Genomic DNA, 20,814 nt, shown 5'->3' on the forward strand with positions numbered 1-20,814 from the left:
CTTTGGGTGAACAACTTGTATGTTAAGGATTGGTAAATTGCTGCATGGTCCACTTTCTGTTGAGCTTCAGTTCACAGAAAGATACTTGGATATTTTCCTGTAGAATGTTCTTGTACAACTCAGAACTTATAGCTTCATCGATAATGGAAGGATATCCTTATCCAGAGGCAGCAGTGCCCAAATCATGATACCGACACCCCCATGTTTCACAGAGGAGATAAGATTCTCATGCTGGAATGCAATATTTAGTTGTGGCCATACATAACGCTTCTTATTCGAGCCACAACTTTTTACTTTGATCTCATCTGTCCACAGAACATTCTTCCAACAGCTTTCTGGTTTATCCACATGATTCCTGAGGTTCACATTGGATTGGATCATTTTTATTTGTAAATGAATGAATAAGTATATTTTTGGCTCATTTGTTTAATTGGCTTTTCTGCATGTACTTTGTAGTACTTGAAAATTGGTGAAAAGTGAAAATTTGATTTATTCTCAGGAGACAAAGGAAAGACAACTGTAGCAGCTCACATGTTCACTAGGAAGGTTATTTATAATAACAGCAAGATTAATTCTTAAACTCATAGGTAACTAGTGAAAGGCAGCAATGTTAGAGCCTGCCACCAGTCGTTTCATGTCAGCTGGAATGTTTTGCCTGCTGATATCAGAAAAAAGATCTCTGGAGTCTGGAGGAGATCAACGCACGAGATCTGCAAATGAAAGCAATACCCTGATCTTGCTTTATATGACAGAATCATTGTATTAATATCAGTATTTCTCTTGTTGTTGTCAGGTGTTGATCTCTGAGGGTCTGGGAAAATATGCCAGGGACCCAAAGTTTGTGTCAGCAACCAAACATGAGATCGCAGATGCCTGCGAGATAACCATAGATGAGATGGAGAGCGCCGCCAGTAATCTACTGAATGGGAGCATGGGTAGCGGGGACACCGGGGGAACAGAAAATGTCAGCTCCGATCTACATGCTACCCCGCTTCTTAGAGACCGCAGTATCCGTGACTACAGCGATGAGGAGCCATATGTGGCGTTGAAATGTGAGGAGGACCTAACGGATGAGATGATATGGATCACATCACTATAGCAGCTGCTCCCAAGGGATTGTTTAGGTTTTTTTAAATTGATTTTCTGATACTGTTCCACATCTGTGCATCCTGAAAATAGACAGAACATGTAAAACATGAATAGATAAGAGAACAAAGTGCCTTGTTTTCTCTTTTCTGTGGAGTGAAGAATGGAAATGCCGGAGAGATGAGAGAAACAGCTGATATAATTTCACCAAATACTGAAACCAGAGGGAATCAATCAACCTGTCAATCTGCCTGTTACTTGGCAGGATTTCAGGAGACTCCTTAGAAGCTAGTTTTCTACTTTCTTCATTATTAATGGTTTGATACAGCAACAGAACCTGGCCCCCTTGCAAAGCCAGCCCAAAGCTTGTGAAATCAGTTTTTTCAAGCACATCTAAAGCTTCAGCAATTTAAATGAACTACAGATGTGGTGTGGAAACACACAGTTTCTATCTGCTTTCATTTGTATTGTATAGATTTTTGATTTGGCTCTCTAAGAAAGTAGTTTATCTGAAGTCAGTTTTCTTACTTTTAAAACTGCATCCATGCAGTATTGGGTAAACAGTGTTGGTATTGTGGGCCTGTCATTGTTCTGCATCACTGTTGTAAAAAAAATAAAGTGTAATAAACACGTCCATGAGTCCCTCACTGTTTACTCAATATGAAGAGTCATTAAAACAGAAAATGTCACTGTTATCAACACTCCCAGGCTGCACTTTGTGAAGTGGGTTTAATCAAAAAATTGACATTTCCACAACACTAATTTCTTTCTTCAGTAAATGTCAGAGGCAAACACGGGTTACTTCTCCAATGTAATAGAAAATGTGTGAGCTGACTTTGCAAAGCTACATTTGTCCTGCTGAAAAAATGTCTTTGACTGTTCAGTCATTTTAAGATTTCCTGTATTCAGTTTATTTTCATGTATATATTTATGTGATTTTACCCTTTTACTGGTCACAATACCAATGCAGTTTGGCCTTGATTACTCAAATTACATATAAAAAATATATATGTGTATATATACAATTTTTGTTTGTTTACTTTAGCTAACCTCAGTGCAGAGTGACGATCAGGCCGACCCAAAGCCATTCCTGCCAGTGAATCTGGGAGCTGCTCTGGGTTTCAGGGTTAAAAGTTGCTCGTTTTTGTTTTCGACTTGAAAAGGAAAGCACATATCAATGAAATAAACTTTGTGCTCAGGCATATCCTTTAGTTTCACATGCATGCTAATATGACAGATAAACTGTACGTACCAACAAAATACACACTTAAATTTGCTGTTCTAACGTGAAAGCAAAGGAAGATAAGGATTATTTACTTATTATTTCCATAGTCCTCCTTATCTTTAATCAAAGCCCCTTGAAAACTGTGAGGAGAGACCATTTCATTGTTACACACTCACTCAGAATATGCAATGATTCAGTTTACTCACACCTGCTTTAGACTATTGTAGGCAGAAGTTAAAAAAAATGAGTGTTGACACTGGAAAGTTTTATATCCATGTATGACAGAACTTAATGCTGTGGTGTGCCGCACTGCTGCATGTGGAAAGTATGCTTTGAGGTCCCGAAACAAATGAATGGGGATTCATTTCTCATGGCACCCAGTTATAAAAACAGTATCGCGTGTGACATCATTCCTTTCATCAACATGTTTTGCTGCCTCGAGCACCTGTAAATCTTTGTTTGGAAGTGTAGCTCACACGTCATATTTTTTATGGGTTTCACCTGCTGAACAACAATGAAATCAACTGGGGTTTCTCTGAAGCTATTGAGTGTGTTTCATGGTGAGTCAGATCAATCATGGGGATCACAACATACATCAGACAGATGCTTTTTTTGTTATCCATTACTGTCTACATGTGTATTTACAACACCACAACAAAAATGGATGATCTATTTTTTGTATTTCCTGACAATATATTAATTGGGTGTATATAGTGTGTTCTTGAAGTGAAATGATTTTTAGCTGTTGCCTTTCATTTGTAGGATTTATTTTTGTCCCCACGCCAGTTTGAGTGTACAAAATGTCTTCAGGTAGAGCAACTTTGTTTTCCCTTTTGTTGTCCACCTAAATACTGTTGTCAGGGCAACATGTTCAATCTGTGCAATCAAAGGGCTCCTTAAAATATAAAACCAAAACAAGGGATCTTTGAGTGCATTTACACACACATACATTTTTAATTGTTATGCTGATTTGTTTCAGTTTGAAGATGTGTGCACTATTTCATGTGTACAGTAGTGAGAAAATATGAATGTGGCGGATACAGATATTGAAAATAGTAATTGTGTTGGTTCTTTTGATGATATGATTATATAGAAATTATTTCCAGCTGCAGCAGGATGTAGGATAGCATCTGGAACACACTCAATTGTACTGTAATTGCACTCACTTTCTTCTCTCCAGAACATTCCTATAAACATGTTTTAGTGCCCAGTACAGCTGTTAAACAGGAATTATGCATTTTCTGCATGTCTTAAGATTTTTAACAACTAATATTGTTATTACCTCTGTGACTATCAAGGTTTTGGTGACATGGAAAGTGTGTGCAAAAAGCTGCATTTCCATAAAATGTCATTTTTCAAGAAGTACATTTATTTTTAACTTTTAAAGTAAAGTGAAACATTTTTCCATTAAACATTTGCGGCAATGACTGGACATTTTGTGTGTCCCAAAAATAATTTGGATTGGATAGTGCTGATCTGACAAGCACCTCCAAAGACTCTAAACTACAGACAAGTCATTTAGCGTTTAACATTGATCTCTTCGAAGTGTAGCACTGACATCTGAACAAGAATCATAACTAATTCACTACATAATCTCTTCATTTAATATTTTACAATACAAGCACTTAAAAAGCCATATTACACATAAGCTGTAAGCATTCGTTTGTACAGCTGCTGCATTTCTCTCTGAACCACATTTCTGAACAATGATCAGCTCATACAGCTCCCTATAGGCCACAGCGCTAAAGTGTCCTATATAGCTAGATAAATACTTGCTTGTCGTGGCACTAAACGCAAGGGTTTCTCCTTTTTAAAAGTCAGCTATGTTTTCTTCATCTCCTACAGCAGCTTCTGTGAAAATGTCTGTAAACTCTATAAAGTTAAGAAACTAATGTCAAGCAGACCAATCATGGGACAAACACATTACTTACAAGCTCACCACCAGATGTTTTATTTTTAATTAGTAGTTGATCAATCAGTTTTACAAACATCACCATTTTAATAAAATCAAAATGCATGGCTGAATGTTCTGCTCAAATTTACATAAAGTGGATAAATGCAAACCTTATGGCCACTACATGTTATAGTGATGGGCAGTTAAAACCAGAAAAACATTTTTCAGTTCATTCACATTCCATCTATCCACATATGTCCAAAATTCAGAAATGTATCAAAGAAATCTAATAGCAAAAACAACACAAAGCTTTGATGTGCAACTGACAGCTTTACTTTTTCTACTGTTCCACCGCTTTACAGCTAATAAAATGACAATGTATAAAATCTGTATAGTGTTTGTAAAGAGTAAGTGATGAACTTAAAAGATTTCTGCTTTCTAACCACTTGTTGTATGAAAATTATAAACTATTACTAATTTGTAGCATATGTATTAGTACCTTATACATTTTGTACCAATACAAACAACAAAATGGTTTTGTACATTTGCATTCTGGCTTGATATGACAACAAACCTGCTTTTTGTAAGCACCAGTGAATAAAGTCACAAGGACAAGGTCAGGACAGTTTCTAGTGTTTGTTGACAATCAGCACGAATATATCCAAGCATAAAATCTGCGTGTGTTTTCGCAATACTTTTCCCTTTGAAAACTATGTGTTACTCCTTCATCAGAACTCAAACAATTCAATCATTTAAGTAATATTGTACAAGTTTTCCTATAATGTAAACAATATTGGTCACAGTAATGAAGCCAAGCTAATATATGTCATAGCGTAGTGCAAATCCTAATAAACATTAAAATTCATTCATGCATTGATTAAAAATAATGAATTAATAGTTCATGTGTTACTATGAGGATGATTTTAGGTACCAGTATAAAAACTAAAACACATCATTTGTCACTTAATGACATCAGATCATACAGAAACAGCGGCATTTTCATACATTATCTATACTAAACTTCATTTTATCTGGTCATTTGTAAAAGCTTATCTGTAAACATATATATGTGTGTATTTTATTTATTTTTTAATAGTCGTTAGTGTAAATTTCACAGATAGTGTCGCTTGACACAAGAAAACACAAGCTGTCAAACTTGAAAAATGAACAGGAAGGTCCTGAAAACACACAGCAAATCCCACCCAGGGCAGCTGACAACTTGATGGACCTTACAAAGTGAATCAGCTTTAATCTTCTACAGAATCACTGACGCAGAGCATTTAGAAATATTGCTTAGTTGTTAAAAGGTGTGTCTTCATTTGAAATACAGAAAAACTAAATTATAGTGTAGTAGCTTTAAGTAAGAATGTGATTGCGTTAGAGATCATTTTTTGGAAGCCAATCTAAAAGCCCATTGCTCTATTCACACTAGATTGTTATTAAACTGCCAGGTGAGAGGCCATACATGTTTACTTTGACTTTGCCTTTTGTCTACTAAGGTTTCTACGGCAGCTTCATCTCTGTCTGCATCTGCAGGAAACAAGTTTTTACAGATACACAGGTACAAAGCATGGGTGACTGAGCACCATGGTCCTGGGCAGATTGTGTGCAAACTTGTAAATTACATAAGTACTGAACTGATGCAATTGTTTACTGACAACTGATTCTATCTGACCAATCAAGCAAAATTAATAACATTTTCCATGGAAAGAAGTTCACATAAATTCACAATTATAAATCACATAGTGCCTTCATGAAGTGCCAGCAGAGCTGACTGTATTTATAAAGTTCAGTCAAGTAAAATCAAAAACGTGTCTGATGAAGTACTTTTGTTGTAGTTGTTTTCCTTAATATCCGTTTGTCCAAAAGCTCATTGACTAGGCAGGACAGAAACATTATCAGGGTGCTTGTTTCAATACAAAGATTACAAAAGATGTGTAAGTAAGTAAATCAATTCAAAAACAAAAACAAATTGACAAAGCCACTGTTTTCTTCATTTGAGGACAGTTGGGATGTAAAGTGCTAAAGTCAACTGCATTGAGCGCACCGAATGTCGATTGTGTAGATCAGGCCCTCATAATCATTGTTAACCTGTGACTACTAGCCACATCTTATAATATGTGCAAAACAGATTGTGGTAACAAGCAAAACACATTATCAATTTTCAAAAACTAAAACAAAGAAAGATCGGCTCCAAATCAAGTTCACTGCTGTTGTTACTTACTAACTGATTTTAAAATGAAGTGTTACTGACCCACACATACCCTTTTCTTGTTGTCTCTGTTCATCTCTGTGTGTCGAGAGTCCGCGGTTGGTACACGGGAACTCCTGGGTCGACAAGAGGAGGCCGACCTCTGATGATGTCAGCAGACTTCTCTGCCATCATGATGGTCGGAGCATTCAGGTTGCCGCTGACGATGCTGGGCATGATGGAGGCGTCAACCACTCGCAGTCGCTCCACACCGAGAACGCATGTGTTTGAGTCCACAACCGCCATTGGGTCAGAGGGTGAGCCAATTTTGCAGGTGCAGGATGGGTGATAGGCGGTGTCAGATTTTTGGCGGATAAAGGCATCAATTTCAGCATCCGATTGGACTTGAGGACCAGGCAGGGCTTCGGGACCACGGAATGGGTCAAAGGCCTTCTGGGCAAAAATCTCTCTGGAGAGTTTGACACACTGCCTGAACTCCAAAATGTCAATATCTGAGAGGAGAGCATATGGTCAAGATAGGTTGTGAGTGGATATACAAGTGGTTTAAAATTTAAACTGCTAAACTGCCAGAATGGTGTCAACCCAACTCCAGGCTCCTACACGTTGCTGTGAACGCTCACCTCTAGTTGTGAACATTTAATCAGAGTTACAGTAATGAAGGCTGTTAGTAGAAATCTTTCAAATTACTAAAACTGTTGATAGGTAGGTTGGTTGAAGTTCTGGGTCTGAATCTTACCTGTGGAGAGATAGTTTGGCTGCAGAAGTGGGTGATCCAGAGGGTTGGTGCTCTTCAGCTTCATCCAGCCAATACTGGTGCTTCTCATTGGTCCAACATGAACCTGCAACACCATATCAGTGATAACATTGCAATAAAGAGAACAGTTTATTATCCAGATGGTTAACGCATAATTGTCTTTGAGGATTTTGTGGACAGTGTAGAACACAAATCTCACAAAAGCAGAAGGCAAGGGTCCGTTTTCAGATATCTGAAAATGGACCCTTGCAAGCATGTTTCCTGAAAAACTCTGAACATCACAAATGTGAAGTAAGAGAAGTTTGGACTACATTTAGTACAAAAAGCAACTTACTTTACTCATATGTGACACATCCTTGTATTTCCCTGTGGACATTTCAAACTTTAAAGGAAATGTGCAATAGTGTAAATTGTGCAATTCTTTTAGTTTTGCCACAAAATGTTGCTATTGGGTTAAGGTCAGGCGAGTTTTTTTTTTTTTTTGAAAATGTATCATCGTTTCTAACACTTAAGTGAAACACAAAGTGAAAGGAACACTTTATGCAGCGGGTACATTTCACTGGAATAGATAGTACAGTATAAGTAGATAACAGGCTGACTCAAGAAATTTTGAGGAAGCTCCATATTCACAGAAGTTACAAGGTAAAAGTTCAATTTAGGCAAACTTGACCAATAATAACACAGCAAATCCTGAAAGCTGACCCCACCCCAACCACAACTCACACATATAGTAATATTAATAATAGCTTCTCTCTGCCCACACAAAAATCAGCCACAATTCCGTAAACACAAGTTCTACATACCTGATACGCCTCTACTTTCGCGGCTACTCGTCCATGGTCAATGACCTGCGAGGGCAGGAAGTGAAACTGGATGTCAGGGTGTTGGACACCTGGTCGACTGCGTATGAACCCTCCACTCTCCATGTGGGCTGTTGCTCCATAACCTAGGGGATGACGGTCATTGTCAGTGAAACACTGTGTCATAAGGCAGGAACTCAGGATTTTCATTTACCAATTAGGTAAAAGTGTATTATGTTCAGTGTGCCATGTTGCACAATCAGCCGGCTCTCTAGTGTACCTCCAAATGACTTAATATGACTTAATACATAAATCTGTATGTGTATGTTGGGTATGTTCGGTGTATGTAAATCTAAATTGGTAAATGTCTAATTTTTCTGGTGCTGCCGAATGGAGCCTACAACAACTTGTAGGCAAGGTTTATCACAAGGTTTATCTTATGCTATCGTCTATCACAATGTGCTTGCCTGCAACCTTTGCAAAGGGACCATTGCTGCAGCATGCAGCTTGGTCAGCCAAAAGATTTGCTGACAACAGTTTCCTGTGATGTACAAGATTGTTTCACCTGTGGATGTATGTGCTGAGTTATGTAAAATGTATTCAGAAATCAAAGTCTTGCAAAACCTTATCTTACAACTAAATATGAGCAGAAAGGAAGCTACAACTGTGGATTATTTTCTGTCAAATTACACTGGCAGCACCAACCTACAGATTGTTGCCTGGTTACAATTTAAGGGCAGAAAACAGTTTATACACATTAATGATGCTTAACATCTATACACATAACATCTACATCTGCATTGTTAATATTTGCATGTTAGTTAAAAACATTTCATCACATTTCACACAAACATTTTATCAGGGGGAAGGAGACTTCAAATGATTTCCAAACATTTTTATATATCTGATGATATAAAGTAACAGTGTTTCACTGTTGTTGTACAATATTTGAGAGAATGTGTTGCCCATTGAATCTGTATAGTAGGTGCCTATAGTTACCAGTGAACATGGTGAGCCACTCAAGACCTATCTTGACCATCTGGAAAGGTTTCTGGGCTTTGTAGAGTGTGATAGGCTGAGTACACTGCTGCTGGATGTACACCTCCAGATGATCCTGCAGGTTACTGCCCACACCTGAGTGAAAAGAAAATACAGGCAGCGCTATTAAAACAGTCATCACAAGTCTGGTCTTGTAGTAAGTGTTAAAGCAGGTAAATAGAATTAATATGTTAATTGTGCTTTATGTGTTCATTGTGTTATAATGTTTACATATGTTAACAAACAAGCTAAAACTGCACTAGATATATATTTTGCATTGATTCTGGTGAAATGCAATTATTTAAATGGGCCTAAAAAGTGAACAGAGCCAAGAGATCCAGGCATTTAAAGGCCCAGTAAAATCACTGATCAGCAGCTGACTGGTGCTACCCACAGCAGCTGCCTACTTGGTGCTCTTCTTCACGCAGCTTACATGGTTTGAAAATATGTCTGAGCACACAACTTATACCTGGCAAGTGCTGAACCACAGGGATACCGAGTTGTTTCAGGTCGTCAGCATTTCCCACCCCGGACAGCATGAGAAGCTGAGGGGAGTTGATGGCTCCTCCGCTCAATATTACTTCTTTTTCTGCATATGCCTGCAGATAGAACAGAAAAATAGCTGTGAATCATTGAAAAAGATTAAGAGTCTACACCTATGCTAGTTAGGAACAGCGGTGGTTTGACATAATTGCTAATGTAGTTATGCTAACTTCTTCACAACAATAATTATAATCGAGAATGGAGACACAGGGTCATTTTTCTTAGAAGTCATTCTCTAGGCAACGCTGAGGCAATCCATTCAAATTTTATTAAGACAGATCACCAAAATCGAAATATTTTAACATGGTGGCAATAAAAGAAAGATCAGCCATCAAGGTCACCAGTTTATCCTTTGACGACCATGAACATCTGTGTGAAATTAAGCCAATCAAACTGTTGTTTTGTTATTCTAATCTGGATGGAAGAGGTGGATCCACATGGCTACTAAAAATTATTAATATAGTTTTAAAATATCATTTTAATTTTGTGAGGTAATCATGTTTATTTTTTTTAGAAACCATATTTAACAACAATAATAGAATTTCTAGCTGTCTTACCCTTTTCTTCTGTCCTTTCTGTGTGTATTCCACCCCCACAGCACGGTTTCCGTCAAACAGGATCTTGGTGACCAGACAGCGAACCTCTGTTTTTAAGTTGGGTCGACCCAGGGCAGGTCTCAGGTAGGCACTGGCTGCACTCCACCTCTTCCCTGGACAGAGTTAGGCAGTGAGATGCAAATAGTGTTAAAGAGCTTGTTCATAAAAGACCCTTTATGTACACGTTGCATTCAACATACAAGTGCTCTGAATGATTACTTACATGTGTTTACAGATCATAATTATAGTAGTCGTCATCAAACCTTTATGAATAGTCATGTCCATCCAGCCCACGCCTTCTTGTTGGTAACCATTCATGTCATCAGTGACAGGGTACCCTGCCTGCCGTCCTGCCTCAATAAAAGCTTTATGAAGGGGATGGTTGGTCTTTCCTCTGGACACATGCAGAGGTCCACTGCCACCCCGATATCTACAGTACAACAAAAAACACATCTTAGCTTTCATTTCAAAATGTAACATATCTGTCTGTGGAAAAACACATGTATAATGTAATAATGCAGCTGTGTACATTTACATTTGTATTGTGATTACTTCCTTCCCATCATCCAATAAGAGCTGTTGAGTTAATTGTGAGATCACAACAATTTCTGAAAGTGATCAATATCCAATTGAAAGAATATAAAGTTGTCAAAATGTGCTCACTCCAAGTTAAATTAAACTTTCAGTTTCTGTTTGCAGCTACTATATCGGTACAGTGCAAACTGGTTTAAAAAAACATCTGCACAGAAATACTAAAACTGAGGTCATGCCAAACAAATTGTGATAGTAAAACTGAAAAAAATAAAACCACTTGCAATAATTCTAAAATATGACAACAATCAGCATTGATATTTTAATTGACCTCATTCTTACACTGTACAAACCAAAGGAAGCAAAATGTGGTGCTTTATTACTCAGTGAAGTCATTATATGCTGTGGGTTTATCTTCTCCCAAGAGCAGGGCACGATAGATTTCTATTCCAATCTGACAAACACCATCATAATTTCCCTCCCACCTTCCAAAGGGAGCAATATACATAACAAGCTAAACACATACTTATTCAAATCTGAGTTGCTGTCTTTCACCCTCGCTTGAATGTGGTTTCTGGTTTATCACTTTCTTTACAGTATGCGCTGAAATTACACCTGTGCTGATGCACTACCGATGAAATAAATCGATGATGATTGTGAGTCCAGGGTCAACAACACATGACCGAGGGAGGCATGGAACTCAAGCACCGCCCGACTTAATATTCCACTCAAAAATGTGATGGATATTATAATTACTTGGACAAACTCATAATCCAACAGGCTTCAGATAAAATATATCCGTCTGATATTTTCACAAGGTACCTGTTTTCTCCCAGCTCATGACTTTGAGCTTTCCTGAAATAAGGCAGACAGTGCTCATAATCCCAGCCCTCAGCCCCCTCTCTTTGCCATCGGTTGTAATCTTCAGCATGTCCGCGAATGTACACCATGGCATTAAGTGAAGAGGACCCACCCCAGACCCGGCCTCTCGGCCAGTACATCACTCTGTTGTCCACATTGGCCTGTGGTAAAGTGTGGTAGTACCAGTTATACCTGAGGAAAAATGGAAAGAAATGCAGCATGATATCAATTGGAGCAGGTTGTGTATTGTTACAGATCCCCAATTTAATAATAGGTTATTACATTGGTAATAATATTTAGTAGTCAAATATTACATAAAATTGTATATATACTTTTTTATATTGCAATTATAAACTGTAAACAAATAGTCTTACGTAATGGTAGACAGCAAGGAAAATACAACTTTTAGACATCTGCCCATTAACATTTATACACCAGCAACAGAGGTGTAATCATTTTAAGTGTTGTACTTGTCATCACAGAGGTTGTAGATCAGTGCAGCTGGCATGTGGATCTTCCACGAGAGTCGTACACTGCCTAGAAATCTGTCCTTGGGCCCTGCCTCCACCAACAACACAGACTCGTGGGCATCTTCTGTGAGACGATTGGCAAGAACACAGCCCGCTGACCCAGCCCCAACGACAATATAACTATAGGATGGCGTTTTCTTAGTTGATGATGAAGAACTGCAACGAGCAGCTGAGACACTAAAGCATCTGTAGTGGTTTGATGAGGAAGGACAGTTGTTTTTGATCTTGCATCTCATTGAGCTCACTCGGGTCGCAGTTAAAACTCGGCGGGCTCCAGCTTGTGCTTGCATGACCAAAGGTGACATGTTGGCTCTGGGAAAAACTCTCTTTATTCCCTGGAAATCACAGCAACACACATTTATGAGCAGTGGATGGGGCAAGCTGAAACTGGAACTGAAACTAGTATTATCTGATGGAGTGTAATGACAACTGAAACTCATTTGTGTTCTGCTAAATATGCAAGTCGTAGATTACAAAGATTGACCTGACTGGCGTTTTGACTGTTATTGTTACTTGTGTTACTTGGTACAATGTGTCCTTCCTTCTTCTCAATGTCATACTTTGAAAACTATTAGCAGTTAAATGAACAACTAGAAGTGCCTGCCCTGAAGCCCTGGATATTTTGTCTTGGTTCACTAAGAGAAAGGTTTCATACTCCAATAACTTTAGCTTCATCGGGTACCAAATGATTTGTACAAAAGCTTTATCAGACAGGAAGTTTGACAAACCTTTGTATGCTGCAGTGATTCAGCCTGATAAGATACTCAGACAACGTGTAGGAAAATATGATCACTTTGTGTAAAATTAGAATAAAAAGGTGGCAGAGACACAGCCTGATTATATGGGGGTGTAAGTGGAAATTTTTGGAAAAGATTGTTGGAGGGTTACAACTTGGTCGTAAGTGATGAGAGGTAGGTTTAGTTTATAGTTAGTGTAAGGTTGTCATTAAGAGGCTAGGAAATTATTTACATCAAAGAGATTTTGTACAACCAAGATGTATCAAAGTTCATATCTGCTCTATGTTAACAGTTACAGAGCAAAGGCTGCAATCAAACGGTCTGCTCTGTTTATTTGAAGGCTTTGCTTTATTGCTCCCTCTCCATGGAGAAAGTGTTATCAGGCCGCGGCAGATCAGCCATATCAATAAACCTACTCAGCGTTTCTAGTATCCAAATAAGCTTAAACAGTCTGAAATACCAAGAATTCCATCTTGGAAGGTCAGACATAAAAAAGAAAATCCCAAGTGGAGGACAGCAGACATCTGCAGCTTTGACTGACGCATCCTTCAAAAGCCACATTGGATTAAATGTGTAGCTAACACTAACTACGGTGTAAAAGCTGGTTTACAGTCCAGGGTCCATAGGTTTGCTAACTGTTACCGCATGTAGCTGGATGTGTGAGCGCTTCTGCTCGATGTAAACATTTTAAATGGCTCAAAAAGAAATGTAAAGTCTATTTACAGTCTTTAAAAGAGTCCAGCGGGGAGTTAAAGTCCTGTTACGCATTCTTCGGGTCTTCACTGCGTTTGTTTAAAGGTTAACTACTGTTTTACAGCTAGTTTGTCTGCAGCCCACATTCCTCTGCGGTTTTCACAGGTCTGCAGGACTTGGACTCACTTTTCCAAGTGACCTTTCAAACGCCATTTCATGCGAAGTAGGGTGATGTCAGCGTACTTTAACGCCAGCACAGACACTGCGCACAGTTTAATTAAGCATGAAAGTATGCGAAGCTTCACTTACCTCTTTCTGCACTGAAGCTGGAGAGTTTTTTTCCCCCTCGAGCGGACGGTCAGTGGCGGTGGGCGGGGCCTAGCGGGCAGTGTTAAAAGTTAACGGTCCCAAACCTTAGAGTCATTCACCGGGAGTTCGATCGACAGGTAACGTTAGTGCCTGTTTACACTATGGGTTGTGAAGTTATGCCGCATCTTTTTTATTTATTTGTTACTCACTCTTGGACTACACAGGTGTTCCATGATGTGGGGAGTCACGTTGATGTTTTTCGGCTACGTTGCGTTCCAGCAGGTGACTTCAGACGACATTGTAAGGTTTTCACTTACGTGTGTGAGTAATCATATTTATTTCTTTAAAAATATAGTTAATAAGTTGTTTATGTCTGGATTATCTTTGCAGAAAGTGGAGTGCAATAAGTTTGATGATGATGGTAAGTTGTGATGTTTTACTGTGGATGAGAACTGAGTCAGATTATTATTATTATTATTATTATTATTATTATATTATATTTTTCATAGTGATACTTTCTTCGCACTATTCCTGTTCTGAAACAGCTTTACCTCGTTTGTTATCACAGGCCTTCAGGTAGGCCCGTTATTAAATTAAAATAAGTAAGAATAATAACATATTTACTATTCAAGCATAAATTGTTGCTCCTGTCTGATTGCTCAGTAGGGCGAGCTCATCACTGTACACTGTAATAATCGGAATACTTTTGTAAAGGAAATATTTCTTTTTTAAATACATTGGCAAAAAAGTGTTTACACTTGGAGATCATTAAATACAACTTACAATGCAGGAAATGTGCCACAAGTGAGGGTGTCTTACTTTTCAAAGCGACTGTAGTCAGACCACAAATACAGAACAGACGTTCATTTAGAATGTTTTTCAGAAAGTTTAACTGCGATTTGTATTTTATTATTTTCTACTCCCATCTACATCACTGATGCCACATACATCATTGCACAAACTACTGAACTAAAAACCACACAAAAAAATTAATACTCAAAGCAAGCCAAAAATAAATAAACGCTTTTTAAAGGACGGGGGAGCAACATTAAATCTTTGCCCAATATGTCTCACTTAAATCTTACAGAAATCTATATCTATACAGTTTTTCAAAGCATTTTACAATGTTGTGGATGTAAATATATTGTAGCACCCCACGGCTAATGGGAGCTAACTTTGGGAGGCCAGCCCCCAAACTAACCCATTAGCCAGGCCGTTACACAGCCCCCCCTAAGAGGGTTCAGTGTCCCCACAACCCTCAGTCGCTCCAAAGCCCCACAACAAAGTCTAAAGTGCTCCTTGAGCCGCCTGAGATAATCCAACTCTGGGCCCCCAACAATTTCAAAGTCCACTGGAGTCCGGAGCTCCCCCCCGAACATCAATGCGGCTGGGGTACATTGGCTGGACTCCTGGACAGCAGTCCGGTAAGCCCACAGGACCAGAGGTAGGTGCTGCTCCCAGTCCTTCAGATGCTGACTGGTTACGATAGCAAGCTGGGTTGCCAGGGTGCGATTAAACCGCTCCACTAGTCCATCGCCATCGGGTGGAGTGGCGTGGTACGGGTCTTTTTCACCCCGAGCTGCTGGCACACCTCAGCAAACTGCTGGCCCTCAAAGTTCTGCCCCTGATCTCTGTGCAGTTCGTCCGGTACCCCAAACCGGGAGATCATGTCCTCTACAAGGCACTGAGCCGCTGTGGTGGCAGTGTTGTCCGGCACTGCATATGCCTCGGGCCACTTTGTGAAATAGTCCATTTCAACCAGGATGTAGCGGTAGCCGGCCTCAGTAGCGGGAAAAGGGCCCAGGATATCGACGCCGACCCTCTCCATGGGCGCCCCTACCAGGTACTGCTGCAGCGGCCCTCGTGAGCGTTGGGTGGGTCCTTTTTGCGTTCTGCAGTTGTCACAGCAGTGAACATGAAGCTCGGCGAGTAGAAACTCGGACAGAAGAAACGCTGTTGCAGACGGTGCACCGTCTTGGAGTTCCCGAAATGGCCAGCCCCAGCTGACCCACGGACCCACCGGAGTACCTCAGACCGAAGAACGCCAGGGACCAGGAGCTGCAGGCGGTCAACCCCCCCAACTGGCACCCACCACCGTCGGTAGAGGATACCATCGCAGAGCTCCAGGCTGCCCCACTGCGAATGAAATATCTTGATCTCTGGCACTTTTGCTCAAATGGCCGGCCATTCCAGTCATTATCGAGTCTCCAGCCAGCTCCGAACCTCACCCAGCACCGGATCAGTCTCTTGGTGCTGCCGCAGCTGCTGATGGCCAAAGCTCTCGTTCTTCATGGCGGTGACAGTAGCGGCACTCGCCTGAATGACAGGGGCGTAGGGAGAGGCCATCAGCATTACCATGCTGTCGCCCCGATCGGTGCTGGATCGCACAGTCATATTCCTAGAGGATCTCCAGCCACCTTGCTCCCTGGCCCTGAAGTTGAGCAGCCAGGTCAGAGAGGCGTGGTCGGTCCTCAAGTGGAACCTGGTGCCAAGAAGATATGGTCTGAAGTGTAGTACAGCCAGGACCACCGCCAACAGTTCACGCCTAGTGACACAGTAATTGTGTTCAGGCCGACTCAGACTGCAGCTGTAGTATGCCACCACTCGTTCTCCTGTCTCTCCCCCTCGGGAGAGTACCGCTGATGGTGTCCTCGAAGCCCTTGGCGTGCACCAGCAGGTCGTCCAGGTAGACCAGCTGGGAAGGTGGGGTAGCCGCGTTGGGTGTAGAGCTGCACGTCAGCAGCGAAGGCCCCTAAGCTCTCTCCATCTTGTCTGTAGCGGCCAGCTGGCTGTTCTCTGCTCTGCTCAATGGAGGTCCTCAACCCGAAGCGCCATTTGAGAGCAGAACTGATGGCTCGAAGAACCCGACGATCATCTGGGAGTAGGTCTGTGAGCACTTGCAAGGCAGGACCCTCCAGGGCCAGATGAGTAGCCGTTTCCTTGCCACTCCATCCCCCGTGGAGGGCGGCCAAATCAACCTGGGCGAGGTAAAGTACCAGGGTTTGTGGTTTCTCTCTCGTGGTTGGGGTAGTAGTGTGTAGACCAGTGCACACTGCTGCCTTCAGGTTGGCACGAATCACCGGTCTTTCACCACGCCCCCTGCTTGAGGTTCTCTAGCAGCACATCGCTCTTAAGTCTGCACACTCCACAAAAACAGTGACCGGTCACCGTGATGGCTACTGCTATACACAGCACTTTCCCTCACGGTGCCGGCCAACACACACATCATGTATCACAGCACCAGAACGTCTGAACACGCCTAATAAAACACTAATCCCAACACAAATCATGCACATTAAACACTTTAAACAGGTAACACTATTAACATGGCTTTTACCCATAATTCCCCGGGCTCACTGTGCCAGCCCCCAAACTAACCCACTAGCCGTGCCGTTACAAAATTGATTTTACATTTAGCTGAATTAACAGAAAACATCTGATAAAGAACAATGTAATAAACACACTATACGAACAGTGAGCACCGCTGTTGCCTCTTGTTCCAGATAACCAGCTATGGAGTAATACCACTCCTTCTTACCTGCTGGACCTTAAAGTGACGCTGATAACAGAGGGAGAAAATTATAAGCTGAACCTCAGCTGGAGTATCAACATTGATGGTAGGACTCAACAGCTTGATGTTGTTGACTGTTCACCAAATCACTTTATCAAAAGCCTAGAAGAGACATCATCATACAAACAGGGCTTTGACACGGCAGATCCCTCTTAATTAGAGCTAGTGTAGCTTATTTGTGTTTACTGGGCTAAAACCACAGTGTTCATTGGAAATGAAAACTGTTATGTCACCAGCTTTTATCCAGTAACAGAAGACATTTTCCTGATATTTTTTGTTACTCTAACATGACTGTAGTCTGATTTAGCTGGTCTAGACAGAAATGAAAAAGTTTTTTTTTTTTTTGTCCTTCCTTTTAAGGGAGAATTTATTTCAGGACTGTTACAGTAGACTGTTAGTTTCCTTCTGGGGTAACCACAAACATTTGAGTGAACCATATGTGAATGAGGCAGGCGATGCCCCCTAATGGTAGAGGAACATTATAACAGGCAAAGAATAAATAAACACTGGAGCTTCACTGGAGTGCAAAAATACAAGCTTTTTTTCAGTAGCAGGGTTTCATTGAAAATGAAAGACACTGATATCTGAATTCCAACTCTTACTAATGGATATTTTGTCTTATTTTGTCTTTTTGCAGCTAGTATTCAGTATCTAAAAGGCACTATGATTATACTTGAACAGGAGCTACCTTACCTCTGTAAATACAACCCTGAATTGTCCAAAGCTGCACTCACTGGGTCAAAGCAGGTAATATCAATTTTATTTTCAATTGATTGACCTTCAAGTAACTACAGCATGCTTTTAAAATGATAAAGCTACTAAAAGGTCTGTAAGGTTGAAAAACATTATAGTAACTACATTGAATCTCATATTTTTTAATGCAGAGATGGTTTCATTATTTAATAAATGCAAATTATGGCCACAACTTCATCATGGTTGAGAATGTTCCTTATCATCGCATGGGAGAGGGTACCAAAAATTGCATAATTTATGTACCTCGTCGAAATCCACGTAAGTACATTTTTTATTCACAACTTTATTAGTACTCAGCAATATATTAAATTTATGTTTTCTTAGAGAGTCAAACCAAAGTTACACCAACGCCTGAATACATTCCTACAGGTAACTAATCCTATTTGCTTTTACATTTTTGTATGCGTACATGAACTATACAGTATACCTTACAGCAAAGATGTTGACCTTTATCACATTTTTTTAAAGATGTCTCTTCAGTTGGAACCACTACTTCACGTATGTCTCCACAATTACTCAAAACACTGTCAGTACTCACACAGAAATAATAAAAACTCCATGTGTAATTACATTATAGTTAATTAATGAATGTCTCTTGTGTCTATGCATTTTTCCATCCAGCTTTGCGACCAGAATATATCACTGTGGGGATTTTTGGAGGACTGGCCTGTGTTATGATCCTGAGTTCCTGCTACATGATTTGTAATTACTTTTTAAATATGTATTTTGTGAGAAGAGGATTGAAATGAAGATCATAATAGATGTCTGCTGCACTTCTTTTCTATGTGCACCATGAATGTTTTACTTCAGTGTTAAATTTGTCTTAATATGTATTATAGCAATGCCAAAATGGGCTAAAATGCTCTTCTTCATTTGGACATATTTTGAGTCACTTGACTGTTGGCCCTATGTATTTGAAACTTGTAAAATGTTTCCAACCAACTTCCAGCAATCTTTGCAGAGACGTGTAGCTATAATCACACTGCTGTTAAATATTTTGTCACCCTGCAATGAAAATATGCATAGATTTCAAACTTGGACTCACTACAACTTTTCAATACACATTTAGAAATTATCATTGGATATTAAATGAACCGTATGATATTGCTGCCTGGTGTTGAACATAGTAATCTCTCCTTTCTATATTTTCTTCTACTTCCCAGATAAAAATTGTAGTGCCAATATTGCCAAATCATTTGGTTTTAAAACTTTACCTACATCTTCCGTGGTTCCCGTCCCTGTCCTCTTGGTTTACTCTGCTGATAATTCAGCATTCCAGCAGGCCGTGGTGGCCCTGGCAGAGTTCCTGCAGTGGCATGGTGGCTGCAGCGTTGCAGTGGACATGTGGCAGCAGGGGAAGATTGCAGAGTTAGGGCCAATGCGCTGGCTAGCAAAACAAGTCAGAGCTGCCGACCGAGTGCTCATCGTCTGCCCACAGGTAGAAATTTTAAGTTGCATGTAACTTTTATTATTTATTTTTTCTCTCTTATTAAAAAAATTTTTTTTGTTTTGTTGGTAACACAATGTTTTCTTATTAAAAAAGTCACTGCCCTGCTAGTTTGAAAACATTTATATTTAACTTTTATATAAATTACTTTAACAAAACATTCTTCTAAATTCTGTATGTCTGAATGTGTTAAATAGCACAGTGCTGTTTTAAAAGAGTGAGGTTGCTTCCATTGTCAGTCGTTTAGCTGGTTTACGACGACTGACATCACAGTATTTGTCTATATTTAACAAATCCAAATTAAGAAACAAAACACAAATTTTTTTTGCTGATAGATTAGAAAGATGTTGAAAAACTTTTGTTACAAGGTCTCTTCTCTTCTCTCAGCCCACTTTACAGCCCAGGTCCTCTCCTCCCAGCCACACTCGTTTAGAATCCTCAATCCCAGCTGCAGCTCATGACCTTTACCCTCTGATTCTCAACATGGTGGGAAGCCACGCTAAGAAGGCCAATGAGCTAGCTAAGTTCTGGGTGGTGCAGCTGGGTGAGCAGCAGGACAAAAGGACTCATAACCTGCCATTGGAACTGAGAGCCTGCAAGACTTTCTGTTTGATGAAGAATTTGAACAAACTGTGCAGGAGTCTTCATTCTCAGAGGCAGGACAAGAAAAAGATTTCAGATCTGTTCTTCAGACCGGGGATTTCCTACAATGAACAAAGTACAGTGAAGTTAAAAAAAGCTGTAGAAATGCTCATTAGACACCAGCCAAGCATTTCCAGTGAAATGGAACCAGTACAATGTGTGGCCAACTCTATTTGAACATCTGTATTGAGAATATTTTTATTTAAAGGGTCGGTCAAAATTGTCAATAAAGCTTACTCTTTTAGTATATTTTGTGAAATGCACTTTTATTTATTTTTTTTACAGAAAATAAAGAAATGCTTAATGGAAACTGTGGGTTGGATACATATATCTGTCATTATTACAGCTGTAATATGGTATATATATATATATATATATATATATATATATAGATAGATAGATAGATAGATAGATAGATACATATATATATATATATAGATACATAAACACACACACGGGTGCTGGTCAAATAATTAGAATATCTTCACAAAGTTGATGTATTTCACTAATTCCATTCAAGAAGTGAAACTTGTATAATGTATATATTCATTCCACACAGACTGATATATTTCAAGTGTTTATTTCTTTTAAT

At 39.8% G+C, this 20,814-nt stretch overlaps 3 protein-coding genes across 12 annotated transcripts in view; 2 read left to right on the forward strand and 1 right to left on the reverse strand.

Annotated features, from left to right (window-relative positions):
- The window catches only part of cacna1db (calcium channel, voltage-dependent, L type, alpha 1D subunit, b), a 71,523-nt gene extending 67,271 nt beyond the window's left edge, over window positions 1–4,252 (forward strand). For all 8 annotated transcript variants that reach the window (XM_067526482.1, XM_067526484.1, XM_067526485.1 and 5 more), the window contains one exon: window positions 794–4,252. In XM_067526482.1, the coding sequence (XP_067382583.1) occupies window positions 794–1,099 (306 nt within the window). In that variant the 3' untranslated portion in view covers window positions 1,100–4,252. The remainder of the gene's footprint in view (window positions 1–793) is intronic.
- Window positions 4,235–13,875, reverse strand: chdh (choline dehydrogenase). 2 transcript variants are annotated; one of them, XM_067526492.1, is made up of 10 exons: window positions 13,810–13,875; window positions 12,011–12,405; window positions 11,502–11,732; window positions 10,412–10,578; window positions 10,110–10,261; window positions 9,479–9,608; window positions 8,971–9,105; window positions 7,975–8,117; window positions 7,154–7,256; window positions 4,235–6,908 (listed from the first exon to the last, which is right to left on the reverse strand). In XM_067526492.1, exons 2-10 carry the CDS (start codon window positions 12,373–12,375, stop codon window positions 6,490–6,492), a joined length of 1,845 nt encoding a protein of 614 aa, XP_067382593.1. In that variant the 5' UTR covers window positions 12,376–12,405; window positions 13,810–13,875; the 3' UTR covers window positions 4,235–6,489. The 2 variants fall into 2 exon arrangements, with proteins under 2 accessions (XP_067382593.1, XP_067382592.1); XM_067526491.1 differs by lacking the exon at window positions 13,810–13,875 and adding an exon at window positions 13,531–13,746.
- LOC137139365 (uncharacterized) lies at window positions 13,833–20,532 on the forward strand. 2 transcript variants are annotated; one of them, XM_067526494.1, is made up of 11 exons: window positions 13,833–13,946; window positions 14,034–14,091; window positions 14,200–14,230; window positions 17,313–17,426; window positions 18,018–18,127; window positions 18,265–18,391; window positions 18,458–18,502; window positions 18,602–18,631; window positions 18,755–18,835; window positions 19,297–19,571; window positions 19,968–20,532. In XM_067526494.1, exons 2-11 carry the CDS (start codon window positions 14,041–14,043, stop codon window positions 20,397–20,399), a joined length of 1,296 nt encoding a protein of 431 aa, XP_067382595.1. In that variant the 5' UTR covers window positions 13,833–13,946; window positions 14,034–14,040; the 3' UTR covers window positions 20,400–20,532. The 2 variants fall into 2 exon arrangements, with proteins under 2 accessions (XP_067382595.1, XP_067382594.1); XM_067526493.1 differs by having other exon boundaries at window positions 13,834–13,946; window positions 14,034–14,109.
- The last annotated feature ends 282 nt before the right edge of the window (window positions 20,533–20,814 follow it).

The sequence above is a fragment of the Channa argus genome, chromosome 13, assembly GCF_033026475.1.
Source record: "Channa argus isolate prfri chromosome 13, Channa argus male v1.0, whole genome shotgun sequence".
Classification (NCBI taxonomy): domain Eukaryota; kingdom Metazoa; phylum Chordata; class Actinopteri; order Anabantiformes; family Channidae; genus Channa; species Channa argus.

Bases quoted from the DNA above. Each gene is read 5' to 3' on its own strand.
- chdh (XM_067526491.1), bottom strand. From the start codon at position 13,575: ATGCGTAACAGGACTTTAACTCCCCGCTGGACTCTTTTAAAGACT. The intron at 11,733-12,010 runs GTACAACACTTA...ATTTTTCCTCAG, and splicing joins TACAACCTCTGTGATGACAA to GTATAACTGGTACTACCACA. The intron at 10,262-10,411 runs GTTTGATGACGA...AACTCTGTCCAG, and splicing joins GGACATGACTATTCATAAAG to GGAAGAGGTGGAGTGCAGCC.
- LOC137139365 (XM_067526493.1), top strand. From the start codon at position 14,041: ATGATGTGGGGAGTCACGTTGATGTTTTTCGGCTACGTTGCGTTCCAG. The intron at 14,110-14,199 runs GTAAGGTTTTCA...TTATCTTTGCAG, and splicing joins AGGTGACTTCAGACGACATT to AAAGTGGAGTGCAATAAGTT. The intron at 18,128-18,264 runs GTAATATCAATT...TTTTTAATGCAG, and splicing joins CACTCACTGGGTCAAAGCAG to AGATGGTTTCATTATTTAAT.